This window comes from Triturus cristatus, chromosome 10, assembly GCF_964204655.1.
Source record: "Triturus cristatus chromosome 10, aTriCri1.1, whole genome shotgun sequence".
Lineage (NCBI taxonomy): Eukaryota > Metazoa > Chordata > Amphibia > Caudata > Salamandridae > Triturus > Triturus cristatus.
The window spans coordinates 145,606,604-145,621,773 of NC_140593.1; the positions used below are offsets into that span (position 1 = coordinate 145,606,604).

The window sequence follows — 15,170 nt, forward strand, 5'->3', positions numbered from 1 at the left end:
TCAATTAGCTGTCATACCACTGTTTTGTCCCCTTTGCAATTTAGCTGGCCATTGCTTCCCAATTAGAATGCAAAATCTTGGCAGCAAGTTCCTTTCGTTTAAGAGACCTGCCACGATGGAGGCGATGAGGTAGTGTTGAGGCCAGAAATGTCCTCACTGTTTCCCACACTGTGGCATCAAGTCACATGGTGTGTTACGCGTGTGATGACGCAAGTAGTGATTAATGGTGTCAGATTTACATGCAGTACTCATCTTATAGACAACCATCACTGCATCAGCAGCCTTCTCATAACTTTCGGGGCTCTAATAAAGGCTCAGACTATCTTCCTCTCTGCAAGCAACTTCCAGATTCTTCTCTTGCTTCTTATAATCAACACTCTTGCCTATGCTGAGCCTGGCATTCAATGGCTGCTGGGCGACATGATTGAGAAATCTCAACAAGCTGCGGAAGAATCTATTTTATATATGCTCAGGTCCTCAAGGTAATCTGATATGGTTACAGCATCACATTTTCTGCCACTCTGCCAGAGTAATAAGTGATACGAACCTTGGCCTCGCAAATCTTAGAAGAGGTCTGTCAGGAATCAAACATTACATGCTTGCTGGACAAGAAGGCCATTATTCCTGTCCTATGGCCTCATAGGGGCAGGGTATCTATTCAATGGTTTTTCTTGTTTGTAGGGACAAGTGGAGGGTTTCTTCTTTGTCTTCCTGAGCTGTCCCAATCGGTGTGTCATCATACCTTCAATAGGGATGCATTACAACAAATCATTCCCTTGGCATCTCTGGGAAACTTCACGGTGACATTGGACTTAATAGATGTTTATCTTCATATTTGAAAAGTCCTTCAGAATTGTTGTTCAGGCCTGTGTACATTGTCTTTATTTTCAATTTAAAGTGCTTCATTTTGGGGTCAATGCTGCTCCACGCGTCTCTTTAGAAAAGAAAGCCTTTACTTCATTGTATCTCTGCTTCATCTGAAGGTTAGGTCTCTTTTTCTGTACCTGGACAAGTGTCTGCTCCTAGGTATATCAGCAGAGTTTGTGGCAACAAGTGTGCTATCAGTTCAGGAATGTCATCAGCCTTATTATGGCTGTTTACTCATTTTATTCAAGTCTCATCTAATTCCTTCTCCGGACAGTACAATAATTGGAGCCCAATTCAGGAAGGCCACAGGGTTGGTTTTTCTACCTACAAGCAGAGCAGCAAAAGTACTCTCATTACTGAAACAGCTTTTCTCCAGAGATGCTTCCCCAGCAAGTATGTTGTTCAAGGTCCAATGTTACATGGCAGCACGTGCTTTCATGGTTTCACCGGGCTGCTTACATATGTGTCCTCTCCTGTCTCATGTTCTCTCTGTTTGAGACTCAACATCTCAAGCATCTCTGGTTCCAGTTCACCACTCCTTTAGACCCAACTCCAATGGTGGTTCCATCTTCCTGATTCTCTGCAACCTGCCCTACCTTTATTAGTCATGACAGTTGTTTGGCTGGAGAGCCACATTGAGAAATCATTCAACACAAGCCCTTTGGAATCCAAAGTAGAGTTGGAGATGGGAGAGATTTAGCTTTAGTATACAGAGCTCTGAGGAATTTCTACCTTTGATCTGGGACTAAGCTGTTCTTGTATGAGCCAACCTCATGGTGGCAGTGCCCTTAATAGATTGCCAGGGACCTTCACTTCCCATTCTCTTAGTTCTGATAATGGGCAGAATATCATCTCCTTTTTCTGAGGGCCACAAACATGCAGACAGCGTTCAGACAGATAATCTTAGCTAGGAGTTCCCTGCTTCTCAGGACATAGTCACTTGTCCCTGGATATTCAATACAATATGCAGGAAATATAGGGCTTCAAATTTTGACGTGTTTGTGTTTCATGAGAATGTGGTGGTAGAGAAATATTGCTCTCGCTTTACAGATTCAACAGCACAGGGAACATACGCTCTTTCAGTTCCATAGCCCCAATAACTTCTATAGGTATTTCCTTCTATTGTACTCATTCACCAGGTTCTACCAATAATTTGGATGGAAGAATTAGCAGTATTCATGATTAGTGCCCTTTTGATTAAGAAGCGCCTCGTTTCCCCAGTTACAGACCCTAGCAAATCACTCACGATGGAAACTTTCTTTGTTGCCATCTCCTGTATTACTGACCTCCGTAAATCTACTTAGGTCAGTACTCATCCTCTGAGGGTTGAAAGATTGAGACTGCAATAGAAAGGTCTCCCACATAGCCTTAGTTATTCAGCAGTCCATAAGATCTTCAGCACTTAAATCTAACTCTGTCCACTGGAGTAGCTTTCACAAATGGTGTCTAGCAAAAAAGATTTGTTATTTTTCTTGTGGTTTTGAGATGTCCTTCAGTTTCTCTGGGGAGGGTGCTTCTTAAATCTGGCGGTCCCCAGCCCTACAACCCAATGGGCGCCATTAACGTAGCCAGAGAACCATAGAGAGAATCACGTTCAGGGGATCATTTATTCTAATCACATAATAATGAGTTTTGTCCCACCTTGTCCATTCATTAACTCTTTGTTACCTGCTTGGGATCCTCCTTTAGTTCTTAGGGGAACTGCAGAAACATCCTTTTGAGCCTTTTTCTTCTGTTGATCTAAAATTCCTCACAATGAAGATGGTTCTTCCGGTGGCAATAACATCAGTTGGAACAATAGAGAAATTGGGTGCCTTACTATGCAAAGAAGATGTTTTGTTCAGTCTTCAAAACCATAAAGGTTTACTAAAATTTAAGAATCAATACAGAAGGCAAAATGTAGTTAGTTAGTCAAATTCAAATCGGGATCAATTACGTATCAAATAATATAAAAGTGAGGGGATCAACATAAGGTAGTTCTCCAAAGCGAGTAAAAAAACAGAACCAAAGTATAATTCATCTAACATAATATCTGCTAATTTCAAAAGCCAAGGACGCCTTAAGTATAAATCAATAGACAGACTAGCACAGAGTGTGCACAGTTGGTAAAGCAAGAAAGGTCCGAATAATTAAATCAGCAGACTGACCAACATGGAGTCTGCCTTTGCGTAAGTAAGCACAATGTCTGACACATCTCCCAAAAAGGGCATATTTTATAGGTTTTAGGCAGTGAAATGCACACTCTTGACATGGTGAGATCTGGCATAATAGGACGGTATTAATTAAATTACATACTTGTAAACAAATGGTTTTTCAAACAAATATGATACATCAAGTAAGAAACATATCTAAACATCTCTTTATTTTTATACATAATTATAATAAGGTATAAGAAATGAAGGAAATAACATGACATTTGTGCAATATATAAAACTAATAGACAATACAACTGATGAACGGTTCCTAGAGCTGACTCGAGTAAATAACTTACATTTATTGCAAATGCAGAAAGATTCTACTCATGGCTTCTTTCTCTGGAACAGAAATTAATACATTTAATCTTGACAAATAAATAGCACAGTGAAATTAATTCTATTTTACTTATTTTACGAAATGGAAAGACATAGAAGGCAAACATACTCACCTAGGAAACTTGTTCATGTAATTTTAAAGCACAGTTTTTTCTGTCCCTGTAAAATGAATGTCAATGCAGGCTGCCTAGGCCTAGTCATGTTAACTGAAGCCTAGTAATGCTAACTAGACATATTTAAATCAAGCATTATTTTACAGCGCAATCACATAACAGGTATTCACTGCATTTTGCAACTCCCACCACTTCACACCTAGGGGCATATGTATCAAACGATTTTGGATTTGCAAACGCTGCGATTCGCAAAAAAACAGTGTTTGCGAATACAAAATCACAAAATCAGATGTATGAGCCATTTTCGCATCGCATTATTAAGGAATCGCTAATTTTGCGATTCCTTAATTTTGCGTAAGCATTTAAGGAATCGCAAATTGCGATTCCTTAAATGCCCTGTAACATGCACCCAAGTTGTGCGATTTCTCCTTAAGAAATCGCAAATTACCACCAACTTGAAGTTGGTGGTAATTTGCGATTTCTTTGAAAAATGCACTTTTTGGCATTTTTCAAAGTGCCATGTGGCGCACATACATGCCCTTAGGGCATGTATGTGTGCCATATGCACAAACATGCTAATTTCAGGGGTGCATCAGGGTGTCATCATGACACCCTTGCACCTTTGAAATTGTTCTCAATTTGCAATTAGCAAATTGCGATTCGCAATTTGAGAAAAACTTCCCATTCATTGCTATGGGCCTCCTGGCCCATAGGAATGAATGTGAAGGTATTCCTTAATTGCGATTTTCGCAATTTACTCATCGCAATTAAGGAATTTTAAGAATTCGCAAAATATGTGCGAATTTTTAAATACATCTCGTTTTGCAATTCTCAAATAGCGATTCTCAAAAAATCGCTATTTGAGATTCGCAAATGGAGATTTTGATATATGCCCCCTAGTCTTTTGAACAAGCACATTCCCACCATTTCGCCCTACACATTTAACTGTAGCCGTTACAAATTGACAGATTTCCACATTTGAGAGTAAAAATCTCCACCCTGAGCCATTCAATCACTGTTGTAAATAGCTTCTTCTGTAGACCCACTTTTCACATCAAGCACAGAAATGTATGATAAATGTGCTCTATTTTACTTGTAGCAACAGAAGGCACAATCTTTGTAGTATGTGTCATTCTACATATTTACTTTGAGGAGAATAATACGGAGATACTGATGCCTTATTAAAAGAAATGAAAGATTGATGGTAATCATTCATGATAATATATGTTTACAAATTTTCCGCAGGTGTATCGTCATGGCGACAGAAGCTCACAGGAAAGCTATCCTACTGATCCGCACAAGGAAGATGCCTGGCCACAGGGATTTGGACAACTTTCAGAGGTTTGATGGAATGTCACGCATTATTTCTAACTTAATGTTTTTTAATGATTTTTTATGTGTGTGTATGTGTGTGTGTGTGTGTGTGTGTACATCCACATGTGCGCGTTAGGGTTGAGGAACCATCAAATTGCAAACCACTTCCGAATCCACTTGTAGTGCTCAGAACCCACACTCACCACCAGCAAAAGATGATTAGACTAGTTTTATCTTCATTAAGAGTTTATTCAAGAAGATGCTGACCCAACGCATTTCAGCGTAATCCACGCCTTGCTAATGGGTGGGAAAGGGTTTGTTCCTGGCATGCATTGTGGTTTTGTGGTGGGGCATGGTTGTGACTGGTTTTGTGTGCACATATAATGGTATTTCTGCTGTTATTAATGATGTTGGGTTGATGGCTATATGATTGTGGGTGTTTTGTTGTATGATGTCGGATGTTAGTAGGCATAAAGTAGGTTGGGTTGATATGGGGTTAAGATATATGATGGTGGAGTTGTTGCATATAATGTGCTTTGTGATGTTTTACATGCTCTATTGTGTTAGGTTTTGTTTGAATAGGTGCATGATTTATGGAATATTCTATGCTGGGGTGGGAGTTAAAGTTGACTTAGTATGGTGAGGTTGGTGCAAGAGGTGAAGGTATCAATTCAATATGGGAATTTGTGGATTTTTGTGGTAAAGCCACAATGAACATATTTGCCTGCCTTAACTCCCTGCCAACTTTATTTTTTGCAATGACGTTGTGAAAAAAATTATTTTGCCTGGTGTCAGAAGGCTGCTGCACTAAGTTGACCATACGTACCACCCTTATATTCCTTGACAAAGCTTAAATTGAGATGTGTTTGAGGGATTAATGTATTATGTTTATAAGTCTGTAAAATAATGCATAATGGTGTGACTAATTGCTTGTAGTGACACAGTAGATAAGATGCTTAATTCTTGGTTTGTTTGTGCATGGTGGTCGGTTTGTTGGCATGTGATCGTGGGTCTGTGGGTGTTTGATACTGGGTCTGTGCATGTATGGTGGTGGGTGTGTATGTACTATAGTAGGTGAGTTGGTATGCAATGGTGGCTGTGTGGGTGTATGATGGTGGTTGTGTGGGCATTTGTTGGATGTTTATGCATATGTTGGGCAGTGTATGTGGCTGTTTAGGGTGTTTGACAGGGCTTTTTAGGTCTCGCCTAGCGAACGCAGCGCATGCGCGCTGCTTCGCCTTGGTGAGACTATTGTTGTCGGCTTGGTGCACGAAGGGAGACAAACCAAGTGCGCGCACGGACAGGCGTTGTGCATGCGCATGGCGTCTCCTCTCTGCCTCACACGCTCCCACCGCGCGCTGTGTACATTGTTTTTGAGAAAATATTAACAATTCATAACCCTCGCTAGCGTGAACAAGATAAAAAGGGAAACTTTCTTTTTAGTACTCCTTCGGTTCTGCCAGTACCGCGCCAACACTTCTCTATACGTTTTCAATTTAAGGATATGTTCAATCTATGTCATGGTTAATACATGTATCTGAAAATCCATTTATGAAACAGTGAGTCTAATAGAGCCTTTGGGAATTGTTTGGTAAGAAACGCAAAGCGAATTATTCAGGCTAGCTGGATTTTACGATGAATACGCTTCCCCCCCTCAAACGTCCCAGTCTAGATTGTGTATTTCCTGGCGCATGTGTGTTCATGTGCCCTGCGAAGGATTTTTTTTTTTTTTTTTTTTTTTTTAAATTATTTTTATTGCAGGAATCAGTAAATCGTTACATGATCGGCCAACATTATATCTCAAACCAAAGCATTAAAACACAGCCCTCCATCCCCCTCCGGATGTTGCTTACACAGCCATTCAGCCCACAACCCTGGGGTCGGGCGGCGAAATTCAATGGGGGCTCCGGAGGATGTCGAGGTTGGCCCGGAAGATCCATTGTCCTTCATCTGCTTTTCTAAACAAGCCTATAACTCCAAAAGAACCCCCCACCCTCAAAACACCCCAATCCCAGGAAAACCCCTCCCCCCCCCCGCCATCAGCGCGCGGCATCAACCGCAACCGGATCTTCTAGAGGACCCATAGGGAAAACCAATAAAGCTGAGAAGTGCAACCATCTAATGGGACTCGGGGCGCGCCGCTTCCTCACGTTCGGCGTCGCCGGGGGCGCAATAATCCCTAAGGGCCTGCACTAGCATCTCCCACTCCAGCGCTGTCTCCTCGGCCTTCTCGTTACGCTGCCTCCAAGCTAGCTGGTATCTAAGCGTGCTCTCCCCTGCTGCCCACTTCAAAAATTCGCTGTGCCACCGGCTCCCCGTCGGGCCGGCCCGTGCCTTCCAGTTCCTGGTCACCTCCCGTTTAGCAAGGAGCAGCCCCAAATCAATGAATTTACTAGATATTTTATTCTTGGGGGTATGAGGGAACCAGTGCAGGAGACCCACCGCCGCATCCAACGAAAGGGATCGCCCCGTCGTCTCCTCCAGGGTCTTCCCCACTTCCTCCCAATAGGCCGACAGTCTCGGGCAGGCCCACAGCATGTGGAGAAGGTCCGCCTCCTGGGCCGGGCACCTGGGGCACTCCGCCGATGCCGTAGCAAAATATCGCCTGATTTTCACCGGGGTCAAATAGGCTCTATGGAGCACATAATAATGGACTAATTGAAAGCGGGCGTGGCGTGTGCCCTTCCAGGCTCGCCGCACCAACTGAGCCCAGGTCGTCTCTGGGATCACCCTGCCAATGTCCTCCTCCCATCGGTTTCTCAGGGTGGTGAGGGGAGCCAGCCCCTCGTTGAGCAGTCTACCGTAAAGGCAAGTGACCGCCCTTACCGTGCCCGCGGACATCATCACGTATTGGCACACCTGGGATAAATGGGGTTCCGCCTGCCCGGACCGCCAGTGCGCCTGGATCGCTCGAACAAGGGCCGAGTGCAGCAAAAAGTCGCCGCGGGGAATCCCGAAGCGATCAATGAGCTCCTGGAATGGCAGGATCGTCCCGTCCTCATATAGATCACCGATGAGCTGCAGACCTGCGTCCTCCCAGGTCGCCAAGCGCGACCAATCACCCCCATGGGGCAAAGCCGTTAGCATCCCCAGCGGTACGGTGTTCGCTGGTGGCCCCGGGCGTGAGCTCGGTTCCAGCACAGGCGAACGGTCCGCTCCTCCATTGACAAGTCCTGCAAGGCCAATCGTTGCCTCATCACTATGAAGGAGAGAACATGCCTGGCCATACCCGTACCCCTCCTATCCTCGGGGCCCCGGAACTCCCGAGCGATCTCCTGGGTGAAGGTCTGGAGCTGCGCCGCTAAGTAATACTTTTCGAAGTCCGGCACCGCGAGCCCACCCTCCTCCTTCGGCCTCATCAGTGTCTTGAGGGCCACCCGCCGGCGGCCCGAGCCCCAAAGGAATCCGACTATCAGTGACCGTAATAGTCGAAACGTGGTCGGTGGGATCCAGATCGGTAGTGTCCGGAAATAATATAACATCCGGGGGAGCGCCACCATTTTAAGCAGAGCAATCCGCCCTGCCACCGAGAGCGGCAGCGTGGCCCAAAAGCCCATACTGCCTCGAAGTGCCCGGATGCCCCGGGCAATGTTCCCATCGAGGAGGCCAGAGGGTTCATGATAAACATACACCCCTAGATATTTGAAGCAGTCGGGTTCCCATCTAATCTCCCTACTTAAAGCAGGTGTAGGGGTGCCCCTGCGAATCGGGAAAAGACAAGTCTTAGTCCAATTCACTCGGAGGCCCGAGACCTCCCCAAACTCCGTGAGCGCCGTCGCAGCTCCCTGTAGAGCAGCAAGCGGGTCTTCTAGGAAGAGCAACAGGTCGTCTGCGTATAGTGAGACGTAGTGCGGGCCCGACAGGGTCCAGAGGCCCGCGTAATGGGCCCCCGACCGGAGATGCAACGCAAGAGGCTCCACCGCCAGCGCAAAGAGCAGTGGGGACAGCGAGCAGCCCTGCCTCGTGCCCCGTTCCACCGGGTATCGTGAGGAAATCAGCGGTCCCGCCCGGACCCTGGCCGACGCCGAGGCGTACAGCACCCTGGTCCATCTGACGAAACCCTCCCCGAGGCCGAACCTCCGCAACACAGTGCAAAGGTAGTCCCATTCCAGGCTATCAAAAGCCTTCTCTAAGTCCACTGATAGGACAACCGGACACGGGGCGTCTACAAGCGGTTCCCCAAGCAGGCGGCACAACCTGCGAATGTTCATGGTCATGTTACGCCTGGGGATAAAGCCAGCCTGGTCCTCATGCACCAAGGAACTCATGTGCCCAAGCAGCCTCGTGGCCAAGATGCTGCTCAGTATTTTATAATCCACCGTCAGCATCGATAAGGGACGGTAGGACCCCGGATCGGACGAGTCTCTGCCGGGCTTGAGGAGCGGGACCACCAAGGCCTCACACATCGAGCCTGGAAGACGCCCCAGCCTCCTCGCCTCTTTATATACCACCAACAGCCTAGGGGCTAGGAGGTCGGCATAGGCCGCGTAGAACTCTACAGGAAGCCCGTCCAGGCCCGGGGTCTTATTTCTCGCCATCTTTTTAATGGCGCTACGGATCTCTCCCAGTTCTATGTCGGCCCCCAAGGTTTTCGCCACCTCCTGCTCCATTGGTCGAATCTCTAGGGGCCGTAAATAATTATCTAGCAGGTCAGGGTCTCGGCCAGAGCGACTACGGTATAAGCACTCATAGTATTGCCGGTAGCAGCTCAGAATCGCAGGCTGAGTATACACCAGGGTTCCGTCCGCCCTACGCATGGACGTTGTCAGTGAAGTCTGCCGCGTAGGGTTGGCCAGCCAAGCCAACAGCGCGCTCGACCTATCCCCCTCTGCGATGGACCGAACCGTATAGGCTTTATAGTCAAAACAGCGGAGCCGTTCGACCTCCGCCGCCACCGCCTCTCTCGCCTCCGCCGTGCGTACCTGTAAGTCTGGGCGCCCTGGGCGGCGTAATTCCAACTCGCGGAGTTTCCGATCCGCTGTCTCCAGGTCTGCGAGGATAACTCACCGCACCCCGACCTGTTTAGAAATGCAGTACCCCCTCACCACCACCTTAAAAGCGTCCCACTCTAACGCTCTCGTGCTCGCGGTGCCACCGTTGGACGCGAAGTACTCCGAGATCGTGTCACCCAGACCCGCCTTGAAGACACTGTCCTCAAGGGTCTCGGGACGCAATTTCCAGGTGGGCACCGCTGGTACCCCGGGAAACCAGCGAAGGTCCAACAAGAGGGGGTTATGATCAGAAATGGTTCTGGTCAAATATTCAGACCGGACCGCCGCCGAAACCAGTTCGGGCGAGCCAAGAAATCCGTCCAGTCGAACGTGCAATTCATGGAGGCTCGAGAAGTAGGAGTAGTCCCTAGTTGTGGGGTGTTGCGCCCTCCAAATGTCCGTTAGACCCCAGTGAGTCTGCCAGTCCCGACGGTCCCTAGCCAAACGACGAACCGGAGAGTCAGGGAGGGGTGGGTGCGAGCGGTCATTGTCTACATCCACTACAGAATTGAAGTCTCCACCCAGCAGGATGGGCCCGGAGAGGCAGTGGGCCAGCGAGCCCGATAACCTGGAAAGGAAGGCAGTCTGGTCGACATTAGGAGCATACACACAGCAAACGTTTAGGTCTCTCCCTCCCAAAGTCCCCGAAATGGCCACATAGCGCCCCTCTGGATCTATCACTGTGTTCGTGACTTGGAAGGGGACCCCAGCCCTAACCCAAATCAGCGCCCCTCTGGCATACGCGGAGTACGAGGTGCAAAAGACCTGCCCTCTCCATCTACGCTGTAGCGCCGCCCCCTCCGCCTTGTTCAGATGGGTTTCCTGTAGCAGCGCCATTTGTATCCCCCTACGCACTAAGTAAGCGTGGACCTTGTGACGCCTGGACATTGTATGAAGCCCCCGTACGTTCCAAGTAACACATTTCAGATTGGCAACCTCAGCCATTGTCCCATATCAGTCTCGCAAAGTCTCCCCAGCTGGGTCCCAACCATGCAAGGACATCTATCCTCACAGCACTGATGGCGGCCATTTTCCCCAACCAAAACTGAACAACCCAAAAATTAATCAACTCCCCATCCACCCTCCCCAGAACAGGACCCAAATAGCACCATCTAGTTCCCATCCAAACCATACTCGCTAACAACCCACTACACCCTACTAATCCTGCAGTCGCCACCACAGGAAGGCCTTAAGGGCCAGGTGCGGGCTGGACGGAGGCAATGGGCCCTCGTCGCCCAGGCCACCAGGACTAGAGCAAGCCCAAAACAATGTCACGAAAATAACCCCCCAGGGGGCCAGTCCAGGGCACCCCACCCATCCTACCCCGATAGACAGCAACTCTTACCGTCCCCCGCCATCCCCCCGCCGGGCCCCCACCCAAACTGAAGAAGCACACCCTGCTACCCCTGTCCATCTAGTATGTCCTCCACCGATTGTGGTGTGATCTCCGGCATATGACCACTGTCCGGCACAGATCCCTCGGAGTCCGTTGAACCCCCCTCGTCACCCGGGACCCCTTCCTCCACAGTGGCATCGTCCCGCGACCCAGACAGCGCCGTCAGCACCTCCAGGACTCCCCTCCGCTCCGTCGATGTCTCCACAGTTGAGGGACCCCCCGATCGGCCCCCACGACCTCGAGGCCTCCTGGATCTCCGCCTCTGTCCCGGCTCTGCCATCCGTCGAGGCGAGGAGCCGGGTCCACCTTTCCCCGCTCTATATAGTTCGAGCCAGTGACTAACGTCCTCTGGGGTGTCGAAGAACTGGGTCTTGTCATCGACAATTACGCGGAGCCTCGCCGGGTAGAAGAGCGAGTACTGGATGCCCTCGCTCCGGAGCTCGCGCTTGACCGCCAGGAAGGAGAACCGTCTGCGTTGAGTCTCATAGGTGTAATCCGGGAAGATGTTCACCTGGCTGTTCGCCACTTTGAATGGCCCGTTATGTCTGGCGGCATTGAGGATCAGGTCCCTATCCCTGAAGTGCAACAACCGCGCCACCACCGGCCGCGGGGCACGGCCCTGCTGCGGCGGCCTTGCCGGGACTCTATGGGCACGCTCCAGGGTGTAGAAGGAGGACAGACCCTCCGGGGCCACCGTGTCGCGGAGCCAGGCCTCCAGATACGCCACCATGTCGCCATCCTCGATCTTTTCCGGTAGGCCTACCACACGAATGTTGTTCCTCCTGTTACGGCCTTCCGCATCCTCCGCTCTCTGCTCGAGGACCGTGATCCGGGATAAGGCCTCTTTCACTTCCGCGGCCAGGGTGCGCTGTGCCGGCTCCAAGGTTTTCACCGAGCCCTCCACTTCCTTGACCCGGTCCGACAGTTTGCCGTGGTCCGCTCTAAGGAGACCCAGGCTCGTCGCCACCTGGGCAATGTCCTGCTGGAGGGCCGAGCGCGTGGTCGCTATTGCCTCCAAAACGCGGTCGAATTGCTGCTGCAGAGGTGCACCGCCGGCCTCCTCTGGGCCCCCGCGTTCCTCCTTGTCCTGGGTCTCCAGGTCCGAGACGACCGGGGCAGTCCCCTTAGCGCCTCTAGGTTTCCCCATGTCGTCGGCCACTCTCCGTCCGGGCCCCGGAGCAGGCGTCCCCGAGTGTCGGCACCGGCTACGACTCCCTCGGGTGCTAGGCCTCAGGTCGAGTGCCGGAGATCCCCGTCTCCAGGGCCCGTTGGATCGTCCCAGCCGCGGCCCGTGCCACCACCGTGTCGTCCGGGGGCACCGCGGAGGAGGCGGGGACAATCGTCGCCGGGCCGGGCAGGCCCACACGGCCGACCGAGTCCCGGAGCGAGTGTCACCAGCTCTACCGGATAACTCGCGGCTCCAAAGGGTTGCGCCTCCCATGGGAGTGGGTCAGCCAGGAGAAAGTAGCCAAGTGCGATGCGGGGAGTGGGGCCACCGTCGGGATCCCCAGTTGTCCCCGCGTGGGATCCGCTATGGCGAGGGCATCCGTTCATCCGAGTGTAATCCCCAGGGAAAGAGACCACTCTGACCGATGTCCAGCTTCAATCCCGACCGGGAGATTGCCGAGCAGGGGGCGCCCCGCCGTCAGCGACGGTCCTCCAGTCTATCGGATCCGGCCAAGGGGACAAAGAAGTCCGGGCGCCATGTTGGGTCACACTCCGCAGTTCCCTTAACTGCGATTTTCACCGGGTCACCACTCTTGCCGATCGCGCCGGGGGCCCCGGCAGGCCTCCGTCGGGCTGGTCACCAAAATGCGGGGGTCGGGGTGCCCCGCAGCCGCCGATTTACAGGATAATCACGGGCTCAGTCCCGGAGCCGAGCTCTCAGGCGACCATCGCCATCGGCGCCCAAGCCACGCCCCCCATGTGCCCTGCGAAGGATGCTGGCTTCCGCTTTTCCATGTCAGCGAGCATCAATCAGATGCTGAGCTTGGGATAAGATCGCACTGTTATTGCCTTTATCTGGGTAGTTGTGAGACCGGCCTCGTGGCGTGGGCCCTCCCGACCAGCAAGCTACCCTGCAACCACGCCGAACCTCGATGTCACAGACTTCCGGCCCCCGTGGCCCAACATCCCGAGGGCCGGCCAGATCCCCAACACGCATGCCCGGCCGAGGGAGAGCGAAACCCCCCAAACCAGACCGAGAGGCGCCGATCCTGTCACACCTCTGGTCTCTTCCCCGAGGGAGGTTTCGATCGCCCACCAGGCTCCCGGTGAGCAGGCGCCTCGCCTGCTGGGTGTCTGGAGTCCCTCCCGGACCCACCTGAACAGATCAAAGGGCCGAGCGACAGGAAAACCCGACACACCGCCCCCAGGCACCAGACCCCTCTCCGCGAGGACTCCGGACTTCAAAGAGGAGGGGGAGTATAACAAGGGGTGCGGAAGGGACGGAAGGCAGAGAAGACCTGGACTGACGAGAGCCTGCTGACCTGGTCGCGGCTCGATCGCTCCCCGAACCGAAGAACCCTGAACCATCTGAGCCCTGCTGACGCTGTCGCGGCTCCCCGAACTCTGAACCATCTGAGCCCTGCTGACGCTGTCGCGGCTCCCCAAACTCTGAACCGTCTGAGCCCTGCTGACGCTGTCGCGGCTCCCCGAACTCTGAACCATCTGAGCCCTGCTGACGCTGTCGCGGCTCCCTGAACTCTGAACCATCTGAGCCCTGCTGACGCCGTCGCGGCTCCCCGAACCACGAACCTCCGGTGCCTGCTGAGTGACTCGCGGCCCGCTCCTCCAAGAGAATCGGCAGAGATTGCCGAGAGAAGCAACATCCCCTCAGCTCGAGGATTGAGAGCTGTGCGCCGGATACTCCGCAGAGACACTGATTCAAAGACTGTCCCGCTACCCCCTACCCCTCATCACGAGATCGCTGCCGCTTGTGGCACTAATTCTGCACCTGCCTTCCGGATCATCAAGATCCCTGATAACTAACGATAAAGTCTATTGTCTCGCAAAGAATTCCTGTGTGGTGTCCCTCTGTCCGAAAAGAGTACGTGCAGCGTGGGCGATCCTAGGTGCGAGACCCTTCCAGGAAGGGCCTCCCCGCTCTTGCTCGGCCTAACTCTGGGAAAGGTGGGCCTCCGGGTGGTCAGGAAAGTATTCTGCAGCCTCCCCGGGGAACGCCTTCCAACATTTGGTGGCAGGCGACGGGATCCGAGCCAACACCTAGAGATCGTGGAGTGGACGGCTAACGCACTACCAGGAAGAAATGGAAGGAGAAACCTCCCTAGGTGCCGCAGGCACCAACCCGAGCACGACATTCCGAGAGGACCAGCTGGAATCTTATACGCACCGAGAACTGAAACAATTTTGCAAAGACCTTGGAATCGCTACCACCGGACTAAGCACGAAAGAAGACTTCCAGGGAGCATTAAAAACCTGGGTCGAGGTGGGAACTCCCCGGACACAAACAGAAGGAGAGCTGCCTAACGAACCACGAAGCATCCCGGGGAGGAACGGCGCCCCCGAGGGGGGCCTATCCCCCGAGGAACTAGCGGACCGAGAAAGAGGTCGCAACCACGAACTAGAACTAGCAAAATTAAAAATCGAAGGAGAACTAAAACTGGCCGAAAAGAAGCTGGCGGTAGAACAGTTACGCCTACAAGGAGAACTTGAAGAAAAGAAACGACAAAGAGAGCACGAAGAAAGAAAACTCCAACTGGAGCACGAACGTGGCCTGAAAGAGAACGAGCTCAAGGCTAAGAATGCGGAGGCCAGACCCTCGGAAACCCAACCCCTCTCCTCCACCGTGGAACCAAAGGTCCACATCCCCAAAGATGTGGTGAAGGAATGCTATAAGAACGACGACATCCAGCAGTAGTTCAAAGCCTACGAAGTCGCCATGACCTCCCACCGAGTCCCGCTGAAAGACTGGGGGGCTGGGCTGTGGGGCCGGTTC

The 15,170-nt window shown here is 51.4% G+C and overlaps 1 protein-coding gene across 3 annotated transcripts in view; it reads left to right on the forward strand.

Moving 5' to 3' along the window:
- The window catches only part of ACP3 (acid phosphatase 3), a 319,800-nt gene that overhangs the window by 62,367 nt on the left and 242,263 nt on the right, over positions 1-15,170 (forward strand). For all 3 annotated transcript variants that reach the window (XM_085630667.1, XM_085630668.1, XM_085630666.1), the window contains exon 2: positions 4,757-4,852. In XM_085630667.1, the coding sequence (XP_085486793.1) occupies positions 4,757-4,852 (96 nt within the window). The remainder of the gene's footprint in view (positions 1-4,756; positions 4,853-15,170) is intronic.